This window comes from Scyliorhinus torazame, chromosome 9 (assembly GCF_047496885.1).
Source record: "Scyliorhinus torazame isolate Kashiwa2021f chromosome 9, sScyTor2.1, whole genome shotgun sequence".
Classification (NCBI taxonomy): Eukaryota; Metazoa; Chordata; class Chondrichthyes; order Carcharhiniformes; family Scyliorhinidae; genus Scyliorhinus; species Scyliorhinus torazame.
In genome coordinates, this window is record NC_092715.1 from 53,767,098 (window position 1) to 53,794,246 (window position 27,149).

A 27,149-nucleotide genomic window follows, 5' to 3' on the forward strand; every position below is an offset into this window, starting at 1 on the left:
TGGAATGCATTCACGCTGCTATCGAGGCGCCGGCTCCTGACGCTGACCTCGATATTCGGCTGATGCCCGATTCTCTGCCCGATCCCGATTCTGCCGTTGTTGGACAGAGAGTCGGCCAATCATGTTCGACTCTACCCCAATAACCTCTTAACAACTTTCTGCACCAAAAAATTACTGAGTTTACTTCGCTGATTAGTTCAGTGCACAAGTTCACCAGACCTTGTGACGTTAAGCCCCAAATCTTCTGATCGCAAGTCTGTGTCCCCAATAATTTTTATTAAGGGCCAATTTAACGTGACCAATCCACCGAGCCTGCACATCTTTGGATTGTGGGAGTGAGACCCACGCAGACAAGGGGGAAATGTGCAAACGGCACATGGACAGTGACCCGGGGCTGGTATCGAACCCAAGTCCTCGGCACCGTGAGGCAGCAGTGATAACCACTGAGCCACCGTGCCATTGACGTGTCTCCAATATTACAAGTTATCAGTGCATGTTAGAATCTTGAAGACAATAAATAACGTTGGGAGTTTGGGTATTGGAGACACACTTCTGCATGTGCACAGCTTTAGTGTTGGGCGCTACCATACTAGAACAATGTGTTTTTTCCTCTATTACCCACGAATCATATAGTGCATCGTTCAGTTCGCAATCATCTTTTGTCAGCAAAAAGATTTTCTCCCTCCATGAAAAATATAATTTGTAACAAAATACAAGTTAAAAAAAATCAATTCACGAACTTTCCATTCCCACTTCTCACCGACTGTAATATGCAGCCCGATTCACCCATTCAAGGTCTAATGCACATCCCTATCCCACAGTATACCGTGTTCCAATAAGTTACAGGCTATTTAAAACCCAAATTTAGAGCTGCCAGTTCATTCTGGCTGGCGGAGTAAGGTTTTCTGATGGAATCCATTCTTTTGGAATTCCGCCTCCTTTTGGTGTCGCTTTCAGATTTCCAAAATGCCGCGGGAATATTTGACCTGCGGAGATGCTGCAATTGTAGAGCAGAAATAGAGATCAGAGTGCCATATCCCAATGACAATCATCTGAAAGACAATGATTGTTATTAGAAAAACAATGAGTCAGCAAGGGAGCGACAAAGAATAGGACTAGATTGGTACATATCTAGCCCAAAGAGCGGCAACCTGCTATTCGAAGTCCAGTGAGCCTTCAGGCTGCGTTGGTAATGCCACCTTCCACTTTGATACAAATCTCTTCCTACCCCGAGAATTTGGGACCAAGTTGGAGCCAGGAACGGCAGACAGTGGGAGGCCATTTTCCACAGTCACAGCAGCTCAGCTTCCTAAAGACAATATTCTGAGCCTAGAGACTGCAAGTCAACCTCCATCACAGTATGAGAGGACAGCAGGAACAGCATGTTACCGGGAGTGGGGGCCAACACTCGCCCCCCCCTCCCCCCAACGCCACGCCACACCACCAACCCCGGCAAGGAGCAAAGTGAGCGTGGAGCCGGCTCGCTGGATGCCAGCTAGCAAGCTCAATTGACTCTTGATTATTCAGTTAAATATGGTGGATAGCAGATTTCCGCACCCCTCATATTATGGGAATAAGCTCTGACACTCGCCCTATTTTGTGTGCTTTTATGTTGGTCTCACCAGGTAAGACAGGCCATGGCAGGGGGTTGAGGATGGGTGTTGGTCATGAGCGTGGGACCTTCAATGTGGGATGTGTGTGTGTGTGTGTGTGTGTGTGTGTAGGGGGGGCTGCTCTCTGTGGAGCACAGGGCATCTGATCAGGAGAATCCCCACACAAGTTTGCAAAGAGTCTTCCAGGGTATACCTGACAGTCTCCCCACATGCCAGTACCCACACACCCCAGGTAATAACCAGCCATGGCAGGAGGCCCTTAAGCAGCCATTTCAGGGCCTCAATTGTTCTACGGCCAATGGATCATCCACTGCCTTTCCTGCCACTGATAAATGCGAGTAGCAGAGGAAGGCAATGGACCTGTACTACCTCCTGCTATCCCACTGGATTTTACATCCCCCCAACCAACCCCTTCCACTTCCGAGCCTGATCCCGAGAGCTGCATAAAATCCCAGCCCCCCATTTTGCTATTCCTTCACTTGCCTACCTTTTTCTATCGGGAAACATATTAATGGATTGGATATGAAAAGAGATATTTATTGACTGTTAAGAGGCATATTTGTAGGCTTAAAGCATATATGCTTTTTCAAAGTAAGGATAATTACCATTTAGCACAAGTAAGCTGAAGTTAAAGACAGGGAAGGAATCATAAAGGAGTGCGAGCCAAAACATTAAAAAAATAAATTGATACGGATAACAATTAGCAAGTAAATAAGTAGATGGCAGATTAATATTCTGTATAATTTTCAAAATGTTTAATGTTAGTCGACAAGTAACGCCACCAATTTCCTGAATATTGCCTGATTTAGTATATAGCGCAGAATTATTCTTCTGTAGCCTTCAGTGCATACATTATCAGAGCACACTACAACATTGTGGGATGATATGGTGGCGAGAGGGAGAGAGTGAATCTCACCACCACAGGACATCCTAAAATATAAACACACTTCAGTAAGCTACAGAATGCATCGGAAATTAAGTTTAAAAAAAATGTTAATTCAATTCACACGACACACACTTCAGCAATAAAGCAAACATTTTGTTTCCCGCATGTCTGGCATATGCTTTCCCGAGTCCCCTACCCTAGGAGATGGTAAAAAGCTAGTCCTGACAGGGGAACCGCAGGATCGCTTAGACATCACAGGACTGCGAGGAGGTTTCCCCACAATAGCTACATCGGTCTTCAGTCCGGTCTGCAAGAGCCACAAAAGTGCAATCAGACTGCCGAGAGGTAAAGTTATTTCAAAAGAGCAGAGCACACATGAGGAAGATTTTGGAATGTTAAGGTACAAACATTATGGTGTACAAGTGCTGCAAATGCAAAGACTGACTGGAATTTCAGAATCTAAAATCAAATAATTTGAGTGCACAATGGTTTTGGCTTCCAACAACTATCATAACATAGAGCACAGGTAAAATATCAAGGCTTAGAGCGAGTCCAAAGTGAATCTGAATGAGATTATCGCTTACACTCCTCTTTGCTCTGGTGTCCGTTAAGGTCTGGCTCTGGATAAAGGCGGCAGTAATCCTTTAATTATATAGGGAAAATGGGTATAGAAGGATATGGGCCAAATGCGGGCATTTGGGACTAGCTTAGTGGTAAAAACTGGGTGGCATGGACAGGTTGGGCTGAAGGGCCTGTGTTCATGCTGTAAATCTCTATGACTCTAATTGCAGTGTTGATGTGAAGGGAAGTTCCTTTGCACCAAAGCGAAGCTAGTTATAGAGTCTTTGGACCAAAAGTGAATCATATATTTCATTTTCCAAAACACACGGAATTCCTATAGTGCAGAAGGCGGCCAATTGGCCCATCTAGTCTGCACCGACGCTTTGAAAGACCACCCTACCTCGCGCCACTCCCCACCATATTCCCGTAATCCCATAACCCCACCTAACCTTTGGGCACTAAGGGGCAATTTAGCATGGCCAATCCGCCTAACCAGTGAGTTTCACAACGGCACGAACCGGGCCCGGTTACGTATGATTCTGGCCCACAGGGGGCCAGCACAGCGCTAGAGCGGTTCACACCGCTCCAGCCTCCTTTCACGGCGCCAAATGGGCACTGCGCCAACCCGCGCATGCGCAGTTGGACCGCCCCATCCTGCGCATGCGCAGTTGGGCCAGCTCAATACTGCGCATACGCAGTTGGACCGCTCCATCCTGCGTATGCGCGGGGGACTTCTTTAGCACGCCGGCCCTGACTCAAGATGGAGTCGGTGTTCAGGGGTCGGCTGCGCCACAAAGTAGGCCGGGGGGAGAGGGGGGGGGGGGGTGGGGAGAGAGGCCGGCCCACCAATCGGTGGGCCCGGATCACGGGCCAGACCTCATCGGAGGACCCCCACCCCCGGTGAAGGAGCCCACCCCCCCCCCACAAGGCTGCCCCCCGACCGTTCCCGCAGAGTTCCCGCCGGCAGCGACCAGGGGTGAACGGCGCCTGTCGGGACTCCGTTGTATCGGAGCAGCCGCTCGGCCCATCTGGCCCGGAGAATCGGCGGCCACGCCGATTCCAGCGGCCCGCGCCGTGCAAACGCGCCGGCGCAAATGGCGGCGATTCTCCGCACCTCGGAGAATCGGGCGCCGGTGTCGGGGGGGTCGTGGCACGGTGACACCGATTCTCCGGCCCGGCGCGGGGCTCGGAGAATCGCCCCCCGCATCATTGGACTGTGGGACGAAACTGGAACACCCAGAGGAAACCTACGCAGACACAGGGAGAAAGTGCAAACTCCACACAGACAGTCACCCGAGGCCGGAATTGCACCTGGGTCCCTGGCACGGTGGGGCAGCAGTTTAATCTATATTTTTAATTAATTTATGTCACAGATTTTAGACTGTCCTCTTCACCCAACCTCGACTTCTCAAGATGTTGACTGCTTTGCCAGGATATGATTCCATGAATGTTCTTCACTCTCTACCATCCCCACCAAATGGTCATTATTGATGTGCAGACCCTGACAATGAGTCTAAGCCTGGCAACTGACTGGAGACAACTTTCTGAACCACAGCTGATATTCACATATACATGCTTCCAATGGCAGTCAATGAATGGACCAGGAGCAGAAACCCAGGTTGAGGGATCCAGTGTCATCTGTGACAAGCCAGCTGTCTCTGCGGTCCACACCAGCTAACTCCATACAGAACAGGGACCGAATCTGGGACTTTTCTACGATTCAGCTGCTCTGGGTAAATTTGCAATTTGTTATGCAGTCGTCTCAAGGGCAATTGGAGTAAAACTGCCCAAAACCTTCTTCTGTTGGTGGCAATGCAGAGCTGCATCCGATTGGTCAAGCCTGATGTAGAGATCTCTGAGGTTAAAGGCGAGTGTTTGCTACATTGTCCTTTAACTGCCAGTAAGAGTAAAAAGTCTAACAGGTTTTTTTAATGCAAAAGAAAAGGTTTTTCCAAGAAATGCAGCGGAGAGTTACATGCTGGCCCATTAGGTGAGCGTTCAGAACAATTTTTAAGATTGAATGGAATATGGTGGCATCAATAATCATTTAGGAGTGAAGCAAGTGCACAGAAATGTTCATGGTAGGGATACGGTTCAGTATTAACAAAACATGGAGCCACTGAAAATGAACTACTCTTTGAAAGAGCTGGTGAGTTGGTTTTGCCTCATTTCATCGAAAGATTGTAGCTTTTTTCAGTGGCGCTTCGACATCCCTACCAGAATACAAATTGAAGATAAATTATGCCCTTCCTGTTTATTATGGGCAGTCTCAATCGATTTACGATTCTTCTCTCCAGCAGTTTATTCACTTTCAATTTACTTGCCCTCCATAAGCATGCTCGCTCCATTGAGAATAGGGGTTCATCACATGTGCACTGGTGTGTGTTTGGAAATATACTGGCAGCACAGCATCATTAGGTGAGAGGTTTATTTTTCAGTCCATCAGATATTATGAACTTCAAATCTGATTTTGGCAACTGCTTTCTGAGTCAGGGTGTAACAACCAGACAAATAGAGAATCACTGGGTGGAATTCTTCCGTTCTGAGACTAAGTGCAGTGGTGGGTGGCTCGAGAGGAACACGCTTTGCCAACTAGAATAGTGGGATCCTGGGCTCATTATGCACAGGTGTGTTCCCCTTTGACCCGCCTAATGGGCTGACAGCTGATTCGTCCGCCCACCCTCAGCTGATGGGTTCGAAGGTCGTGGCGCCGTATGTAAACGCCAGTCCAGCGCACTGATATAATTCTCTCCAGCCCGCCTGACTTCACCAGACTGTGCAGGACGTCGGCAACCCTGAGGGAAAAGGCTATTAAGCCTCAAGAGGTCCTCTCAACAACTCTCCCACCCGAACCCATGCTCCACTTGGATCTCTACGCACCGCATCTGGAGTCTTCATCCATCCCCTGCCAGTAAACAATGTGGTATCCCTTTCGCCCCCTTGCTTGTAAGCCTTTTCCAGGTCCAGCCCCCCCCCCCCCCCCCTCTATTTCTTTATCCACCTCTTTGTCCCTCCTGGCATCGTGAGCCCTTACTCTTTCCCCTACCTCCTTTACACAGGCCTCCTTCCACATTGCCCCCATTGTCTTCGTCAGGTCACCCATCCTACTCTCCCACCCCTGGCCTTACCTCGCACTCCCACCCCCAGGTGAACTTTGGACCTTTGTTGCAGTAGCTGTATGAATCCCCCAGCACAGAGCTGTCCAGACAGACACTGGTGTGTGACACCGGGGGCAAGGAGCCCCCTCTGCTCCCCAACCCCAGGCGCAGTACTGATGCAAGTTGAAGATACAGGAGGGTCCATGAGTGCTGTCCATGAAGACCAGCTTGGAATAGAGATGGAGGTAGGAACCGGTCTGCCCCTGAGCTGCTCAGCAGTGGCATAGCACTGTGGCAGAAAGTTGGTGCACTCACCCCAAAGTCTCTGGCAAAGTGAGGGCTGCCTCGTGCATGTCACGCATTAGTAATCAGGATTGAAGCAAGCATAAATTCCAGCTGGCAAGATTGAATGTTACGATAGGATGCTGGCAGAATGTTTTAATGAGCTTTAATGAGTTGGAAATGAATGTAAATGGCATTTGGCCACCTGCCAGCGGGAAGAGCGACTAGCTTTGGGAGAATTACATGACTTTATGCCGAAGGGGTTCTGACTTTTTGGCTCTCACCAGATTCTCTGCGTCTACCCGCCACGGGCTGGTTGGGAGAATTGCACCCTTTGTCTTTGTAACTGTCAGCAGTTATGACATGATTAGCTGAGTACATGTCACCAGAGAGAATTTTTCAACTATCATTTAGTGATAACACCTGAATCTAATCGTATCTCCTTTTTAAAAAGTGATGCACCAGATGCACTAGTGTTAGAAAGCAGTTAATCTATTTTTATATATAGGCAGAATTCTCCGGCCATCGGGATTCTCTTTTCCCACTGCCAGCGCACCCCTACCCATGGGTTTCCCGGCAGCATGGGGTGGCTTCAATGGGAAATCCCATTGACAAGCGGCAGAAAGAGAGAATTCCGCTGCCAGGAACCGGAGAATCCAGCCCATAATATTTGCTTCTTTAAAATCTCCGTGAAATTGTTGCTTTGTACTATTCTGATCGTTTGAATGCCTTGGTGATAATCACATTTATTTTCATCATTTTGGGGTAAATGTAGATTTGAATCTATTTTATCTCCTTGTCAAATATTCTACCGCACACCAATCTATGAAGCTCGATACAGATTTTCTTTATCCCTGTTGGACGTAGCACAACTTCTGCTTGGAGCTGTGCAAGGCAGCAGGACAGAACGCAAGCCTATATCTCTCCATGGTGCGACACTCAGCCACTATTCCATCGTGCCTTCATAAACTGTTTAGCAACTCATGAGATAAGATAAAACCTTAATAAGAACAACATCTTGTGCCATTCACTTCCAATTGTTTGTGTTACTTTGCTCTCGATGCAATCCAAGTTACCTTCAACTTTGGAGACCAAATTTCCTGACTGGAAGATTTGGTGCAGAATGTGGGTCTTTGAGGGAGTTGTGATGGTGAAGAGAAAGATATAGAGGAGGAGATCTTTGGCAGTGGGGATGGAAGTGCAGCAGGCAAATGTGAGGAAGAAGCAATAGGTGTGTCAGTTCCAGATGTTACAGTCTGTACACATAAAAAGAGAAGAGTTGAAAGAGATTTTAAAAATCAAGACGACTAACTGTGGCAAGTTACTGCCAAACTGAAAATGATGCACTGTGTTGTTTACATTTGTATTTCATCAAATACATGCATCTAATTTATGATTATAGCTCAGAAATTTAATTATTACAGCAATGAAGATTAAAAAACATGCAATATGAAGTAGCTCGCAGGGGTTTGAATATTCTCCTAACCTTGGTTACTAGCACACACAATGTGTCATTTTTTACATTTGTCATGTAATGCAGAACAAGACCAGCAGAGTGGGTTCAATTCCCGTACCGGTCTCCCCAAACAGGTGCCGGAATGTGGAGACTAGGAGTTTTTCACAGTAACTTCATTGAAGCCTACTTGTGACAATAAGCGATTATTATTATTATTATTTAAGCTTATGGGCATTCAGTTATTCCCATTCCTTTGGTAAAGTCAACAGCTGCATGCTATTTCTGACACACCATCAACGTTTAAGAAATGTTAAAGCTAGCTTTGTTTTTGAGTTAGCGCACGCTGGAAAAATAAAGTAAAAAAACAGAGGCGTGTTAAGTAATATAGTAGACAAAAAGTTAGTTTAGAACTAGCTTTTGCTCCGTATTATTTGTACCTCAGCATCAATTCTCGCTTCCTTCTGATCATCGGACAAAACTGGTTTCTTTTTATTTGCCACTGGTGCCTTACACACCTCACTAGAATCTTCCTCTATATATAGTTCTGGAGGTTCTGTGTTTACATCCGGACTATGGTCATGGAAACACGTGTGCTTAATTCCATTACCCTTTGACTGTCTTCCTTCAATGATGGACAGCATTTCTTCACAGAGTTTCTGCTCTTGCTCAACCCCGGCTTGCAGGGATTTCTTCGGAGAGCTACTTTCAAATGGTTCTGTAATGACTAAAGAAACTTCTGTAGCGTCGGGTATTTTTTCATTGATTGAGGAAATTGTTTGGAACTTCTTAAGGGATTCCTGAGCTTTTTCTGCTACCTGCATTATGTTTGAGTCATATCCATGGGGTATCATGTGAAATGAGAAAGTAGGTGAACGCGAGCCAGGTTTGGACAGTGGTGGGCAGAATGGATAGTGCAGACTTTCAGGTGAGCTGGGATGGCTCTTTGAAGATGTGACTGGAATGAAAGACCTCAATTTTTCATAGGAAGCAGTATCTCTCGAGTGGCTTGCGTCAGACTGGTAGGAGACGACTGGCAAAGAAGTAACTAAATCAGACAACAGGCTGTCTGGAAAGGGAGGAGGCGTAGGGGCTGTGGTGTTGACAGGGGACTTTCCAACAGTCAATGATATGCACCCACTGGTGATTGCCTGGACTGCAGATTTATTTGGACAGGGTGAATGATGATATCTGAGAACAGGGGATGTTTCAGTGAGCCTTCGACAAGAAGCCAACTTAGAAAGGAAACAGGAAAAGTTTAAAAAAACAAAGTTATTAAGGACACAAAACAATGACAATGGAAGCAGTTTTCAATGGCAGATTTCAAAGGTACATGCAAGCTCAATCGCCTGACAGGATATTGCTGCATTTGATCAGGTTGTCCAGGTACATGTGTCATTTCATACAAAATGCCTGTCCATAAAAACATGACCGTCACAAATATACCAGTGGTATATTGAGACAGGGATTATAAATTCCACACTACGGAAGAAGCAGCACTTTGACAGCACAGTGCATGCACCACTGACTGATTTTCGGTTCAAGTTACCTGTATCCTCAAAATACTATACGTGTTTTGCTCAATCAAGTTCTGTGTAATGCATCAATATGTTCAGCTGATATTTAAAGCATTTGGTAGGAGAAGTGATTTCCTATGGGTAAGACCATGCAATGCCAACCATTTCAAAGAAAATACCAACCCCTCTCAGGTACATTATCGATGCTGCAAGTCTATATGTTGGTTTAAAAATATGAAGCAAATATTATAACCGATGCACTGCCACTGATGCAGTTTATTTCTTTTATAAGACAATAGTGTGGCTTAAGGCATCCATGCAATTGGAAACTTGTGTTTAATGTGAATTGGAATGTAATGTCAATATCTGTTCAAAAAAATGGAAGAAACTGGTTTATGGAGAAAGAAAACAACTTAAATGCAGAATACATATGGATCAGACCACAACAGGTGACTATAAACATTCTTGTTCTGTTGATAGTTGTTGGCCACTTCAACAATGCAAAGTGCTTTCTGTGGTTAGAAAAGAGGAAGTGAAAGCACTTAGCTACTTTGAAATGGTCAGAAGCTGTCAATCATATCAAAAATGTTTATAAACATTGAGCTAGGATCAATGGAGCGTACTTCAGATGAATTCAAGCTGAAAGGGAAAGATAAATAAACAAACCACCTGCCAGCTGTGTTTAAACCATTAAGCTGTCAATCAAAAGTAAGTTTCAGGTACTGCACTATGGAATTGAATGAATGCTTAATATTTCAAAGAATATCAGGGGATTTCAAGGGTTTTCATGTGTTATCGGCTTTCTAGGTAGGCCCTGACACGTCAAAAAGCAGCAGTTTTAAAAGCATAGGGCTGAGGGAGCAGATGTGAGGAAAATCTTCCTGGCTTGAACCTTCAATGAACTGTCTGGTTGGCTCATCAGTTGTCAGGCAGAGCAATTCAGAGTGAGGCCACTTTAGAGTTTAAACAGGTCTGATCTTGAACAGAGGGCTGCCTGAGGTTGCCATGCCAAGAGCGACCTTCAGGTTGCCCAGGGCTGGAATGGACAGTCCAGACAGGGGACCCCTTTCCTGGAGGTGGGTCCCAGGATCAATCCCATATCCACAGCACGAGCCCATCCAACCCCCAGGACACTTGGGGAACCCTCCCTGTGCCATAGTGCCACGGGGCAGTGCATCATCATTAGCAGTGCCGGGGGGGGTGGGGGGGGGGGGGCTGAAGGGCGAGGCCTGGGGAAAGGGTAGCTGATGGGATGTTGCTGAAGAGGGGGTGGCTGAAAGGGGGTTAGTGGTAATCCTGATGCATGCATAGTGTGTGTGTGTGTGTAGGGGGTGGGGGTGATTAGTTATTCCCCTAGTGGGGGGGTATCCTCCTCCTTGATGAGGAGTTGAGAGTGCTCCTCCATCAACGGGGCGGGGGGGTCGAAATTTGCATTGTGGGCGGGGGACTGTCTCTGGACACTGGGATCGGGTTGCACATTTACTATGGCAGCTTGGCAGCAGAGAAACTGGCCTGTACGCCGCTATGTATATTTTTATATAGTCAAGCTATGTGAATACCACCCTGGTGACACTCCTAACGCCGGTGGGCCACAGTCATGATTCTCTGCTGGCAGGAGCACTTTGACTCTGGAATAGATAATCCCGGCCAATATTTTAAAATCTAAAAAGCTTTGGAAAATTCTGATTAATCTACGTACAATACCCCATGTTAATTCCCATTATTTTCTCCAATACAATTTTTAAATCTACTAATTTCCTTCATTTATTTTTAGGCTTCTTTATTCTGCTGACATTTTGTCCTCTGTACTCATTTAATAAGTTTACAAATGTCTTATTATCCATTAAAGTCCTGTCTGCATCTGTCTTTAATGGGTTCACTCTTTCCCACTTTCTTTCTCTTACTTGTAAAAACATACTTTTGTTATTCGCTTTAATATGTCTTGTAAGGTTTTTTTTTCCATATTTCCTTTTTGCCGATCTTACTACTATTTATAACTCTTACTATTTATGGGTCTCTCGTGTGGCATGCTCATGTGTGTTCTGGGTGATGATGAACCAGCTGACCCATTCCTCGTCAATAATGGAATTAATCAGGGCTGTGTGCTCGTGCCAACTCTCTTCAGCAGTTTTTGTCCTTCATGCTGCCCACTCCCTGCCATAATGACAACCCCGGCAGCGAAATCCGATGTCACATGGATGGGAAGCTGCTCAATCGGAGATGAATCCAGGAAGGGACGTATTTTGTGATTCTATTTGCCGATTACACCGAATGGCCATATCAGAGCTGGCCACGCAGTGTAATATGGACTAGCTCTCCAATGCATACGACAACTTCGGCCTTACAATCAGCACAAAGAAGACTGGAGTAACGTACCGGGCTGCTCCAGTAAAATTCCATCTTCAGTCTATGGCCGGAAGCTATCAGCTGTGGATAAGTTCACTTATCTCAGCAATGCTCTCTCTCCAGTTGTCTATATTGACATTAAGCAAACACGATAAGTGCCAAAGAAAGTGCAGCCTTCGGCAGAATTCGAACATCAATATGGGAACAAAGAGGAGTAAGTCTGCCTACCAAACAGAAAGTCTACAGGGCAAAAGGTCCTGCCCACTCAGCTCTATGTTTGACAGACTTGGACTAAGTACCAGCATCATGCCAAGAAGCTCAGTCACTTTCACTTGAGCTGTCATTAGAAGCTTCTGAAGATCAGAGGACAGGACGAAATACCAGTCACTGAGGTGCTCGCCCAAACTGGCATGCCAAGCATCCACGCCACATACTGAGATAGTCACAATGGAGTTGGGGTGATTACATAACCAGAATTCCTGTCATTCGTTTACCAAAGCTGTGCAAAGCAGGACCTCCTCCCGAGGCAGGTTTGAAAATCCCACCTCCAAGCATTTAATGCAACTCCCAGAGGTAAATGGCCGCAGGGTAACCGTAGTGAGATGAGCTCCCTCCAATGTTTTAGCTCAGGGGGTAGTAACTATGCTGTTGCATTAAATCCAGCCCCATGAATTCAATTTCAGAGTTATTCACAGAATCTTTACGTGCAGAAGGTCATTCAGCCCATCAAGTATGTAGTGGCTCTCTGAACTAACATTCTACCTACTCCCACCCCCCCTGTCTTATCCATGTAACCTTGCACATTCTTTCTTTTCAGTTATCAATCCAATTCCCTTCTGAATACCTCCATCGAACCTGCCTCCATCATCACCTCAGGAAGTTCATTCCAGACTCCAAACGCCCACTGGGTGAAAAATAAAATCCTTACATCTCTTTTACGCCTTTTGCCAATTATTTTGAATCTGTCTCTTCTAGCTCTTGATGCTCTCTGGGGTGGGAACAGTTTCTTCCTGGTTATCCAGTCCATACCCCTCAGGGTCTTGACTACCTCTATCAAGTCTCTCAGGCTTCTTTTCTCCAAGGAAAATAGTCCCAACCTCTCCAATCTATCCTCATAGCTAAAGTTCCTTATCTCTGGAATCATTCTTGTGAATATCCTCTGTACTCTCTCCAATGCTTTCACATCTTTCCTCAAGTATGGTGCCCAAAACTAGATACAGTACTCCAGCTAAGGCCTAACCCAAGTTTAACATGTACTCCTTAAGCCTAAGTCCAAGATGCTATAGGCTTCTGATGCACGATCAATGACCACTAAAGCGAGGTTGTAGTCCAACTGAAGGCTTTAATAAGCTAGATGTTTGCTCCAGCAGATCAGGTACAGAAAGAAGGCTGCTGGGGCGGCACGGGCTCTTATACCCCACCTTGCAGGGCGGAGCTAGCATACAGCTTGACCAATAGCAAACATACAATATCTACCAATGGTGTTCCAGCATTACCAAGTACCGTAATACCTCTACACAGACTACCACATTCACCCCCTGTTAAAAAAAGTCCGGCGGGGGTGGCGGCTTGATATTACAACATGGTAACATGGTAGTAATTATGGTTATGGAGGTACCGTAATACCTACGTACAGCGTTTTGTCTTATTATCGTAATTATTTCCAGATTCACAATTAACTATACACACTTTAAAATGAAGCAATCAGTCGAGCGGGGGCCCTGGTCGTCCTCTGTGATCGTCGAAACTCTGGTGGTGACGCCGGTGGAGGCTCGGGCGGCTGTGACTCCGGGAGCATGGCCTCGATCTCTGTGGCAGCTTCAACACCCCTAGACGGCGCTGGTGGGGAAACCGGTTGACCTGGGAAGGGAGCGTCTGCGGGGTGCGTCGGTGGGCGGGGGGGCCTAGACGGGGCCGGCGGAAGGACCGATCCTCCTGGGAAGGAGGCAGCTGTAAGGTGCACCTGTGGGAGGGAGGGTGGGACTGGTGGCTGGGGTGTGCATGGGGATCCAGCGGGCACCAGGTCTCATAGGGAGACCATATATTGCCGGCCGTCGGGGTACGCCACGTAGGCGTACTGGGGGTTAGCGTGGAGAAGATGGACCCTCTCGACCAACGGGTCCGACTTGTGCGCCCGCACGTGATTTCGGAGCAAGATGGGTCTGGGAGCTGCCAGCCAGGTCGGGAGCGAGGTCCCAGAGGAGGAATTCCTGGGGAAGACAAGGAGACATTTGTGAGGTGTTTGGTTGGTCATGGTACAAAGCACTGACCGGATGGAGTGGAGGGCATCCGGGAGGACCTCCTGCCAGCGGGAGCCTGGGAGATTCCTGAACCGTAGGGCCAGTAGGACGGTCTTCCAGACCGTTCCGTTCTCCCTCTCTACCTGTCCGTGACCCCGGGGGTTGTAACTGGTCGTCCTGCTCGAGGCGATGCCCTTGCTGAGCAGGAATTGACGCAGTTCGTCGCTCATAAAGGAGGACTCCCTATCACTATGTATGTAAGCGTGGAACCCGAACAGCGTAAAGATGGTATGGAGGGCCTTGATGACGGTGGTTGCAGTCTTGCCGGGGCAGGGGATGGCGAATGGGAACCGGGAGTACTCGTCAATCATGTTCAGGAAGTACGTGTTGCGGTCGGTGGAGGGGAGGGGGCCTTTGAAGTCCATACTGAGGCGTTCAAAGGGACGGGAAGCCTTTATCAGGTGCCCTTTCTCTGGCCGGTAGAAGTGCGGTTTGCATTCCGCGCAGATTTGGCAATTCCTGGTGACTGTCCTGACCTCCTCGATGGAGTAGAGCAGGTTGCGGGTCTTGATAAAGTGGAAGAAGCGAGAGACCCCGGGGTGGCAGAGGTCCTCGTGGAGGTGGTCCACTTGTGCGTTGGCACATGTGCCGCGGAACAGGGCATCAGGTGGCTCGTTTAGCTTCCCGGGACGATACAAGATCTCGTAGTTATAGGCGGAGAGTTCGATCCTCCACCGCAAGATCTTATCATTTTTTATCTTGCCCCTCTGTGCATTATCGAACAGGAAAGCAACCGACCGTTGGTCAGTGAGGAGAGTGAATCTCCTGCCAGCCAGGTAATGCCTCCAATGTCGCACAGCTTCTACTATGGCCTGGGCCTCCTTTTCGACTGAGGAGTTGCAGATTTCGGAAGCATGGAGGGTACGAGAGAAGAAGGCCACGGGTCTGCCCGCTTGGTTGAGAGTGGCCACCAGAGCTACGTCAGACGTGTCACTCTCGACCTGGAAGGGGAGGGACTCATCGATGGCGTGCATCGTGGCCTTTGCAATGTCTGCTTTGATGCAGCTGGAGGCCTGGTGGGCCTCTATCGACAGGGGAAAAGCTGTGAATTGGTTCAGGGGACGGGCCTTGTCCGCATAGTTGGGGACCCACTGGGCGTAGTAACTGAAAAACCCTAGGCAGCGCTTCAGGGCCTTGGAGCAGTGAGGGAGGAGGAACTCCATAAGGGGGCGCATGCGTTCAGGGTCGGGGCCTAGAACTACATTTCGCACCACGTAACCGAGGATGGCTAGGCAGTCGGTGCTAAACACGCATTTATCCTTGTTATATGTAAGGTTAAGGATCTTTGCAGTCTGGAGGAATTTTCGGAGGTTGGTGTCGTGGTCCTGGTGGTCGTGGCCGCAGATGGTGACATTAGCGAGATACGGGAATGTTGCCCGTATACCGTATCGGTCAACCATTCGGAAATCTCGCGCTGGAAGACCGAGACCCCGTTAGTGACACCGAAGGGGAACCTTAAGAAGTGATAGAGCCGCCCATCTGCCTCGAAGGCAGAGTACTTGCGGTCACTAGTGTGGATGGGGAGCTGGTGGTAGGCGGACTTAAGATCCACCGTGGAGAAGACCTTGTAATGCGCGATCCTGTTTACCAGGTTGGATATGCGGGGGAGAGGGTACGCGTCCAGCTGCGTAAACCTGTTGATAGTCTGACTGTAGTCGATGACCATCCTATGCTTCTCCCCGGTCTTTACCACCACTACTTGAGCTCTCCAGGGACTGTTGCTAGCTTCAATGACTCCTTCGCTCAGTAGCCTTTGGACCTCTGACCTAATAAAGATCCGATCCTGGGCACTGTACTGTCTGCTCCTGGTGGCGATGGGTTTGCAATCCGGGGTGAGATTCGCAAATAGGGAAGGCAGATCGACCTTGAGGGTCGCGAGGCTGCAGACAGTGAGAGGGGGTATAGGGCCGCCGAATTTGAAAGTTAGACTTTGGAGATTGCACTGGAAGTCAAACCCTAGGAGTGTGGCTGCGCAGAGGTGGGGAAGGGCGTAGAGCCGGTAATTTTTAAACTCGCTTCCCTGGACCGTGAGGTTTGCTGCACAAAACTCCTTTATCTGTACTGAGTGGGAACCGGAGGCCAGGGAGATTTTTTGATTAACGGGGTGGACGGGGAGAGAACAGTGCCTTAACGTGTTGGGGTGTATGAAGCTCTCCGTGCTCCCCGAGTCGATTAAGCAGGACGTCTCGTGCCCGTTGCTTAGTACTCTTGTTATAGCGGCTGAGTGTGTTCAAGGCCGGGACTGGTCCAGGGTCACCGAGGCTAATCGCGGCAGCAGTTGAGTGTTCTCCTTGGGCGGTGTGTGGTCAGCCAAACTGGGGTCCTGGGAGTCCATCGAAGATGGCGGCGCCCATTGGTCGCACATGGCTGGGGGTGCACAAAATGGCGGCGCCCATCCATCGCACGTGGCGTCCGCGGGACAAGATGGCGGCGCCCAGGGGCCGCACGTGGCCCTGGAGGAGGAAGATGGGGCCACCCACTGGACGCACGGGGACCGTGGAGAGGGTTGTGGTGGCGGCCGCATTCGCCGCCGGAGACCGCAGCGACCGCACGGGCCTGGCATACCACCATGAAGTGGCCCTTTTTACCGCATCCCGTGCAGGTGGATGCGTGGGCCGGACAGCGCTACCGGGGGTACTTGGCCTGCCCGCAAAAGTAGCAGCAGGGCCCCCCGATGTTGCCAGGCCGTCTTGCAGCACAAGCTTGTGGGGGGATGGGAGATGTCTCGGGGTCGGCTGCGGAGGGGTTCCACGCTGCCCAGGGGGCTGCCGCGCGGTCGGGGACATAAGCACAGGCATTTTGGGAGGCCACATCCAGGGAGCCTGCAAGGGCCCGTGCCTCCTTGAGGCCTAGGGTGTCTTTCTTCAGCAATCGCTGATTTGGGAGGACAGCATACCTGCAACGAAAGCGTCCCGGATCAAATGTTGTGTGTGGTCGCTCGCCGAAACGTGCGGGCAGCTGCAGTTTCTCCCCAACACCAGGAGCGCATGGTAGAATTCTTCCAGCGATTCCCCAGGGATTTGTCGCCTCGTTGCTAGTAGATGTCGGGCGTAAACCTGGTTTACCAGGTGAATATAATGTCCTTTTAGCAGCTCCATTGCTGCATCGAAGTCGTCCGCGTCCTCGATGAGGGTGTAAATTTCCGGGCTCACCCTCGAGTGCAGGACTTGCAGTTTCTGTTCTCCCGTGGGTGTGTTTTTGGCCGTTCCGAGATATCCGTTAAAACTCGGCAGCCACTACTTGAAGGTTGCCTCTGAGTTTGCCGCGTGGGGGCTGAGTTGCAGCACTCTGGCTTGTTTCGGAGCTCCATCCTTTTAAATCTAGCTTATTAAATTGATGCACGATCAATGGCCACTAAAGCGAGGTTGTAGTCCCAACTGAAGGCTTTAATAAGCTAGATGTTTCCCCCAGCAGCTCAGGTACAGAATGAGGGCTGCTGGGGCGGCACGGGCTCTTATACCCCGCCTTGCAGGGCGGAGCTACCATACAGCTTGACCAATGGGAAACATACAATATCTACCAATGGTGTTCCAGCATTACCAGGTACCGTAATACCTCTACACAGACTACCACAGCTTTATTAACTACTCTCTCAACAGATACGGACATCTTCAATGATTCAACGTGGCTCTGTTCCTGAACCACTTTAAGTGTTTCACCCTCTATTTATCTTGTCTCTCCATATTCCTCCTGTCATAATGAATCACCTCACACTTCTCTGCTTTGAACTCATCTGTCACTTATCCGTCCAATTCACCAACATATCTATATTCTTTTGAAGCTCAAGACTATCCACATCCCATTTGATAACTTTTCTAATTTCCGTATCATCTGGAAATTTTCAAATCATGCCCTTCACACCAGAGTTTTGGTCATTAACATACATCAGGCAGAGCAAATGTCTCAACACTGAGTTCTGTTGATCTCCACTACGAACCCTCCTCCAATCTGAAAAACAATCATTTATTACTCTCTGCTTCCCGCCACTCAGCCAATTCCTTATCCAAGTGCCTACTTCCGCTTTTATTCCAGGCCTTTGAATGCTGCTCATTACATCCCACTGATACATAAAGGCAAGAAGGAAGCTTGCCACAATCATTCTAATACCCTGCCTGAGTGTTGGTAACCCATTGGTGCCAAATTGTAGATATGGCCACGTTACGCACTGCTTTTGGGGCGCAGCGAGGCCATTAGATCACGCCCTAACTCTTTTCTCTCTCTCTCTCTCCAAAGATGCTGTTGGACCAGCGAAGATTGAGAGTGGGATTTTCCAAACCCCCCCCCCCCCCACATTGGCTACCGGAAGGATTTCTGGTCCCACCGATGTCTATGGTGTTATCTGTTGCACGCCCATCCCGCTATGGGGGAGCCCACCGCGCGGGAGGTGTGGGGGGGGTCACCTTTGTTGTACTGGAAGGTACAGCTGGCGGGAAGGGCTGGAAAATCTCGCCCTCAGAGTTCTAGTTTTCTTTCTCCCGCAATTCTCTCCCGCGACTCGAACAATAGCAGGTCAGCGAAAGAGAAAACCCACGTTATTCTTACACAGTCGTTGTTTACAATTATCAAGGCAAAATACTGAACATTGTACAGGTCTACCTACCTTTGTAGATCCCAGGCAGTTAATCCTCTCACTGGAAAAGCTCAGGGGCAGCGAATGTCTGGGGTACTCTGCGGTATTCCTAGCTTGAAGTTTCTTGAGAACATCCACGTAAGTAATTGGGAAGATACCTTGCCGATTTGTTCCTGGAATCCTTCCTTCGTACCAGTTCTGATCCACCCGCCTGACCAGGATGACCCTTTCACCCTGACGAGAGCAAATATTTCAGCTGCATGCTCAGTGACACATTACTATTACAGTATAAATACGCTTTCGTTTAACAACCTTTTTAGTTTGGTTTTCCATTAACTTTTTCTTCGCTGAAGGTCGATTACAAGACAAACATCATTGAGAACAAATTAAGGCATATCTGAGCCTATTTGTTCGCCATTTTTGTTTATCTTTTTGGCTTCAACATGGCCTAAAATGTAGAGAGCTTTGCAAGATTTATGCTTGTATGCTCCAATTAGCTGTTCATTCCAGTTGACTCACATTTAAGAAAATAGTTTTACTGATCCTAAAATGCATCTCAATAATTGGATCTAACATGGCACTATGCCCAAAATGTGCACCCGAAAGAAAGGACTCTTGCTCAAAAAGAGACTGCCCATTTTTGGACCTCCTTACCCTCACAGCCAGTCTGGCAGTTCCGATAAGAAAGAGCATCATGCATCGTCGCCATGAAGCCATTTGCCATTAGACAGGGACAAATCTCTTACCTGGGTCGTTTACCACTCTAAATGGGATTAGAGAGATATGTGTGTGTGTCTACCACAATCATCCATTGCAATAAGCCTGTGTGCACATTACTGCTGGCTTGCTATGTGTCAATATCTTTCTAATTACATTGTTTATGTTTAAAGGCAAGCATATTGTTGCAGTTTAATGGTAATTACATGGTTAAAAAGGTGATGGGAGGACTTCCGGGTGCGGCGATGACCAGCTAAGTCGCACGTTTCGGCAGCTCCCAGTGGAAAGGACTTTTGGGCTCTTGATAGGAGCCCCAACGGCAATTTTAACGGCTAAAAACACTGTGCGATAAACCAGAAGGGAATCCCCCCTGGACATGGATGGAAAAAGGAGAGGAAAGTGGCCGGATTGCGGTGGATCCTCTAGGGCAGCGGCCAGGAAGGCAGGCACAAAGCAAGATGGCGTCGGAAGGAGGCAGTTTAATATGGGGCCCTGACCAACAAGAGTTCCTGCGGTGTTGCGTGGAAGAACTTAAAAAGGAGATGAAGAAGGAGCTGTTGGTCCCGATATTACAGGCGATTGAAGGGCTAAAGGAGGAGCAAAAGACCCAGGTGCAGGAGCTTCGGGTCGTGAAGGCCACGGCTGCTGAGAATGAGGACGCCTGGTGGTGAAGACAGAGATGCACGAGGCACAACACAAAAGGTGTGTGGAAAGGCTGGAGGTGCTGGAGAATAATGCGAGGAGGAAGAATTTAAGGATTCTTGGTCTTCCCGAAGATGCAGAAGGGGCGGACGTCGGGGCATATGTGAGCACGATGCTGCACTCGTTAATGGGATCGGAGGCCCCGACGGGCCCGTTGGAGGTGGAGGGAGCCTATCGAGTTATGGCGCGAAGACCGAGGGCTGGAGAAATTCCTCGAGCCATAGTGGTGAGATTTCACCGATATAAGGACAGAGAGATGGTTCTCAGATGGGCAAAGAAAACTCGGAGCAGTAGGTGGGAGAACGCGGTGATCCGCGTATATCAAGATTGGAGTGCGGAGGTGGCGAGAAGGAGGGCAAGCTTTAATCGGGCCAAGGCGGTGCTGCATAAAAGGAAGGTTAAATTTGGAATGCTGCAGCCGGCAAGACTGTGGGTCAGACATCAAGGGAAACACCACTACTTCGAAACGGCAGAAGAGGCGTGGACATTTATTGTCGAGGAGAAACTGGAATAAGCGGGCTAGAAAAAGAACGTTTGGGACAAAGTGGTGGGGCGAATATGTGGGGTGAAGAGGGGGAAAAGGGGGAAGAGATGATTTCCCAAGTTGTCAATCCTGCAACCCTGTAACTTTTCTCTCTTCCCCATGTCGTGGGGGAGGGGGGGAGGGAGGATGAGGAGCTGGGGGCGCCGGCCATTGGGGGCAGGGCCAAATGGGAAGCGCGGGCTTTGTTCCCGCGCTATGGCAATCATGGCGGGAACAGGGAAGCAGGAAGGAGGGGGCCTCGCACAGTGGGAGCCGAGGTCACGGGGGGAAGCCGAGGTCGGACAGAGTTTGCTGACTTCTGGGAGCAACATGGGGGGTGCAATTACGCTTACGCTAGTGAGGGATCTAGCGGGTGGGGGGCGGTTAACTGGGTTGCTGCTGCTGGGGAGAAGGGGGAGCTGGTATGGGGTGGGGTGGTCGGGGCGGGAGGGCGCCGTTGGGGGGAGATATGGCTACGTGGGAACCGGGTGAGGAGATGGATTGAAAAAGGAGATGGCTAGTCGACAGGGGGGGGGGTAAAGAGCCCCCCAACCCGGCTGATCATGTGGAATGTGAGACGGCTGAACGGGCCGATAAAGAGGGCACGGGTACTCGCACACCTAAAGAAACTTAAGGCAGATGTGATTATGCTGCAGGAGACGCATCTGAAACTGATAGACCAGGTCAGACTACGCAAAGGATGGGTGGGGCAGGTGTTTCATTCGGGGCTAGACGCAAAAAACAGGGGGGTGGCTATACTAGTGGGGAAGCGGGTAATGTTTGAGGCAAAGACCATAGTGGCGGATAGTGGGGGCAGATACGTGATGGTGAGTGGCAAATTGCAAGGGGAGGCGGTGGTCTTAGTGAACATATATGCCCCGAACTGGGATGATGCCAACTTTATGAGGCGTATGTTAGGCCGTATCCCGGACCTAGAGGTGGGGAAGTTGGTAATGGGTGGAGATTTTAATACGGTGCTGGACCCAGGGCTGGACAGATCGAGGTCCAGGACCGGAAGGAGGCCGGCTGCAGCTAGGGTGCTTAAGGACTTTATGGAGCAGATGGGAGGAGTAGACCCCTGGAGATTTAGTAGACCTAGGAGTAAGGAGTTTCGTTTTTCTCCTATGTCCACAAAGTTTATTCACGGATAGACTTTTTTGTTTTGGGAAGGGCACTGATCCCGAAGGTGACGGGGACGGAGTACACGACTATAGCTATTTCGGATCACGCTCCACATTGGGTGGACCTGGAGATAGGGGAGGAAAAAGAACAGCGTCCACCCTGGAGAATGGACATGGGATTATTGGCAGATGAACGGGTGTGTTTAAGGGTGAGGGGGTGTATTGAAAGGTACTTGGAACTCAATGATAATGGGGAGGTTCAGGTGGGAGTGGTCTGGGAGGCGCTGAAGGCAGTGGTTAGAGGGGAGCTGATATCTATTAGGGCACATAAAGGAAAGCAGGAAGGTAGGGAAAGGGAGCGGTTGTTGAAAGAACTTCTGAGGGTGGACAGACAATATGCGGAGGCACCGGAGGAGGGACTGTACAGGGAAAGGCAAAGGCTACATGTAGAATTTGACTTGTTGACTACGGGTAACGCAGAGGCACAATGGAGGAAGGCACAGGGTGTACAGTACGAATATGGGGAGAAGGCGAGCAGGTTGCTGGCCCACCAACTGAGGAAGAGGGGAGCAGCGAGGGAGATAGGGGGGGTGAGAGATGAGGAGGGAGAGATGGAGCGGGGAGCGGAGAGAGTGAATGGAGTGTTCAAGGCATTTTATGAAAGATTATATGAAGCTCAGCCCCCGGATGGGAAGGAGAGAATGATGTGCTTTCTGGATCAGTTGGAATTTCCTAAGGTGGAGGAGCAGGAGAGGGCGGGACTGGGAGCACAGATTGAGACGGAGGAAGTAGTGAAAGGGATTGGGAGCATGCAGGCGGGGAAGGCCCCGGGACCAGACGGATTCCCAGTTGAATTCTATAGGAAATATATGGACTTGCTGGCCCCGCTACTGATGAGAACCTTTAATGAGGCGAGGGAAAGGGGGCAGCTGCCCCCGACTATGTCAGAGGCAACGATATCGCTCCTCCTAAAGAAGGAAAAAGATCCGCTGCAATGCGGGTCCTATAGGCCTATTTCCCTCCTGAATGTGGACGCTAAGATTTTGGCCAAGGTAATGGCAAAGAGGCTAGAGGATTGTGTCCCGGGGGTGGTTCATGAGAACCAAACTGGGTTTGTGAAGGGGAGACAGCTGAATACAAATATACGGAGGCTGCTAGGGGTAATGATGATGCCCCCACCAGAGGGGGAAGCGGAGATAGTGGTGGCGATGGATGCCGAGAAAGCATTTGATAGAGTGGAGTGGGATTATTTGTGGGAGGTGTTGAGGAGATTTGGCTTTGGGGACGGGTATATCAGGTGGGTACAGTTGCTGTATAGGACCCCGATGGCGAGTGTGGTCACGAATGGACGGGGGTCTGACTATTTTCGGCTCCATAGAGGGACGAGGCAGGGATGTCCTCTGTCCCCGTTATTGTTTGCACTGGCGATTGAGCCCCTGGCCATGGCACTGAGGGGTTCCAGGAAGTGGAGGGGAGTACTTAGGGGGGGAGAAGAACACCGGGTATCTCTGTATGCGGATGATTTGTTGTTATATGTGGCGGACCCGGCGGAGGGGATGCCAGAGATAATGCGGATACTTGGGGAGTTTGGGGATTTTTCAGGGTATAAACTGAACATGGGGAAAAGTGAGCTATTTGTGGTTCATCCGGGGGAGCAGAGCAGTGAGATAGAGGATTTACCGTTGAGGAAGGTAACAAGGGACTTCCGGTACCTGGGGATCCAGATAGCCAAGAATTGGGGTACATTACATAGGCTTAATTTAACACGGTTGGTGGAACAGATGGAAGAGGATTTCAAGAGATGGGACATGGTGTCCCTGTCATTGGCAGGTAGGGTGCAGGCGGTTAAAATGGTGGTTCTCCCGAGATTCCTTTTTGTGTTCCAGAGCCTCCCGGTGGTGATCACGAAGGCTTTTTTCAAAAGAATTGAGAAGAGCATTATGAGTTTTGTGTGGGCTGGGAAGACCCCGAGAGTGAGGCGGGGATTCTTGCAGCGTAGTAGGGACAGGGGGGGGCTGGCACTACCGAGCCTCAGCGAGTACTACTGGGCCGCCAATGTTTCAATGGTGTGTAAGTGGATGGGAGAAGGGGAGGGAGCGGCGTGGAAGAGATTGGAGAGGGCGTCCTGCAGGGGGACTAGCCTGCAAGCAATGGTGACGGCGCCGTTGCCGTTCTCACCAAAGAAATACACCACAAGCCCGGTGGTGGTGGCTACATTGAAAATTTGGGGGCAATGGAGACGGCATAGGGGAGGGATAGGAGCTTCGGTGCGGTCCCCGATAAGAAACAATCATAGGTTTGTTCCGGGGAGAATGGATGGGGGATTTGGAGCATGGCAAAGAGCTGGGGTAGTACAATTAAGAGATCTATTTGTAGATGGGACGTTTGCGAGTCTGGGAGCGCTGACGGAGAAATATGGGCTGCCCCAAGGGAATGCATTTCGGTATATGCAATTGAGGGCTTTTGCGAGGCAACAGGTGAGGGAATTCCCGCAGCTCCCGACGCAGGAAGTGCAGGATAGAGTGATCTCAGAGACATGGGTGGGGGACGGTAAGGTGGCGGACATATACAGGGAGATGAGGGGCGAGGGGGAGATCATGGTAGATGAGCTGAAAGGGAAATGGGAAGAAGAACTGGGGGAGGAGATTGAGGAGGGGTTGTGGGCTGATGCCCTACGTAGGGTAAACTCATCGTCCTCGTGTGCCAGGCTAAGCCTGATACAATTTAAGGTGCTACACAGGGCGCATATGACTGGAGCACGGCTTAGTAAATTTTTGGGGGTAGAGGATAGGTGTGCGAGATGCTCGAGAGGCCCAGCGAATCACACCCACATGTTCTGGTCATGCCCGACACTACAGGGGTTCTGGGTGGGGGTGGCAAAGGTGCTTTCGAAGGTGGTGGGGGTCCGGGTCGAACCAAGCTGGGGGTTGGCTATATTTGGGGTTGCAGAAGAGCTGGGAGTGCAGGAGGCAAGAGAGGCTGACGTGTTGGCCTTTGCGTCCCTCGTAGCCCGGCGCAGGATATTGTTAATGTGGAAGGAAGCCAAACCCCCGGGGGTGGAGACCTGGATAAACGATATGGCAGGGTTCATAAGGTTGGAACGGATTAAGTTCGTGTTAAGGGGTTCGGCTCAGGGGTTCACCAGGCGGTGGCAACCGTTTGTCGACTACCTCACAGAAAGATAGAGGGAATGGAAAAGAAATAGACAACAGCAGCAACCCAGGGGCGGGGGGGGGGGGGGGGGGGGGGGGGGAGAATCGGATGGACTCTCAGGGATGTTATTGTATATGTATAGGTATTTGGTATATGCAATTGTATATTGGATTGTATTTTTGGAGAGTATTTATTTTGGACAAGGCAGTTGCCATGTAGTTTTGTTTTTGTTTATATATTATTTATTTATTTGTTTAAAACTGGCCACGGTTATTTATATTGCTTTATTGTTGTGTAAAAGAAACACTACGTATTGTTATGTTTGGCCAAAAAGCTTGAATAAAATATATATATTTTTAAAAAAGGTGATGGGAATGTGTATACCCATAAATGGGGATAGCTGGGACACTGGTGTGTTGGAGAAGAAAACTGCTGTGTCTTAGTTTTGACTTCACCAACTGACATGGACCCTATCAACACAAGGGATCGGAAAGATGGAAAACCGCCAGGAGAGATAACCCCACCTTGTGCATCCCAACCAGACCGCTCCATGAGGAAGCAGATGTTTCTGTAAATAGTGCACTCACCGGCCCTACTACAGTGATGCAAACTTGACCAAGGAAATTCAAACTGCAGAAAGTTATATTCATTGGTTCTGTCTGAGATTGGACCTCTTCTCTCTTAGGTTCCCCTGCTCCTCCTTCCTCATTTATTGCAGAGCAGTTACAAAAGGGTAGCTGGCATTCAACATAACCACAGAGTAACGCAACGTACTGATTGAAAAACACATGCTTTGGTTTCCCTCCAACATAATGCGCATCTTTGTTATAAGAACATAAGAACTAGGAGCAGGAGTAGGCCATCTGGCCCCTTGAGCCTGCTCCGCCATTCAATGAGATCAGGGCTGATCTTTTGTGGACTCAGCTCCACTTTCCAGCCCGAACACCATAACCCTTAATCCCTTTATTCCTCAAAAAACGATCTATCTTTATCTTAAAAACATTTAATGAAGGAGCCTCTACTGCTTCACTGGGCAAGGAATTCCATAGATTCACAACCCTTTGGGTGAAGAAGTTCCTCCTAAACTCAGTCCTAAATCTACTTCCCCTTATTTTGAGGCTATGCCCCCTAGTTCTGCTTTCACCCGCCAGTGGAAACAACCTGCCCACATCTATCCTGTCTATTCCCTTCATAATTTTATATGTTTCTATACGATCCCCCCTTATCCATCTAAATTCCAACGAGTACAGTCCCAGTCTACTCAACCTCTCCTCGTAATCCAACCCCTTCAGCTCTGGGATTAACCTAGTGAATCTCCTCTGCACACCCTCCAGTGCCAGTACGTCCTTTCTCAAGTAAGGAGATCAAAACTGAACACAATACTCCAGGTGTGGCCTCACTAACACCTTATACAATTGCAGCATAACCTCCCTAGTCTTAAACTCCATCCCTCTAGCAATGAAGGACAAAATTCCATTTGCCGTCTTAATCACCTGTTGCACCTGTAAACCAACTTTTTGCGACTCATGCACTAGCACACCCAGGTCTCTCTGCACAGCAGCATGTTTTAATACATTCAAGATAGCAACAGTAGAAAAGCAGGAGATCATAACCATTGTCGATGACTCCAACTGAAAAGGAAGCTGGAATAAGAACATTCGAAAATCGAGGGCTGGAGTCTCATTCACGCAACGCCGGAAGGGCGATTCGCGATCAGGTGGAGAATCCAGCGTTGGGCTAGATGTTGAGAACACTGGTTAGTTTCACAGCTGGGTACTTCAAAGCCACTCAAGTGTGAAGGGAGATGAATGAAACAATGCAGACAACTGGGTGTGTGTGGAAGCTGGCAATCACAGCCTAGTTAAAGCAATTTCACAGGGATATGAATGAAAGGCTTGCAGATCAAATATCTGAGGGGGTTTAAACCCAGCTAACTGGTATTCCCTTTCCAGGAATTGACAGGTGCTGTTTCCTCTGTCCGAGCCAGCAGGTATAATGTGACAGTCAATCGGTCAAATCCCAAAATTTGACAGTGGCTCGGATGAGTAAATTCTTTGCATTAGAGATCAGGTGTGCCAGATGTTCGGGAGGACCACCGAACCATGTCCATATGTTCTGGGCCTGTCAAAAACTCAGGGGCTACTGGCAGGGATTCGCGGATGTTATGCCCCGGGTACTGAAAACGAGGGTGGTGATGAATCCAGAAGTGGCAATTTTTGGGGTTTCGGAGGATCCGGGAGTCCAGGTGGAGAGAGAGGCTGACGTTTTGGCCTTTGCTACCCTGGTAGCCCAGTGACGAATTCTGCT

The 27,149-nt window shown here is 49.1% G+C and overlaps 1 protein-coding gene across 25 annotated transcripts in view; it reads right to left on the minus strand.

Annotated features, from left to right (window-relative positions):
- LOC140429207 (sorbin and SH3 domain-containing protein 2-like) overlaps window positions 1–27,149 on the minus strand; it is a 1,121,994-nt gene that overhangs the window by 129,165 nt on the left and 965,680 nt on the right. For 19 of the 25 annotated variants that reach the window (XM_072515915.1, XM_072515921.1, XM_072515899.1 and 16 more), the window contains 4 exons: window positions 18,657–18,860; window positions 8,334–9,128; window positions 7,517–7,696; window positions 2,696–2,806 (listed from right to left, as the gene is read on the minus strand). The exons of 1 other annotated variant lie outside the window; for it this stretch is intronic. In XM_072515915.1, coding sequence (XP_072372016.1) covers window positions 2,696–2,806; window positions 7,517–7,696; window positions 8,334–9,128; window positions 18,657–18,860 — 1,290 coding nt within the window. The remainder of the gene's footprint in view (window positions 1–2,695; window positions 2,807–7,516; window positions 7,697–8,333; window positions 9,129–18,656; window positions 18,861–27,149) is intronic. 5 more of the 25 variants (XM_072515920.1, XM_072515906.1, XM_072515913.1 and 2 more) reach the window with 4 other exon arrangements.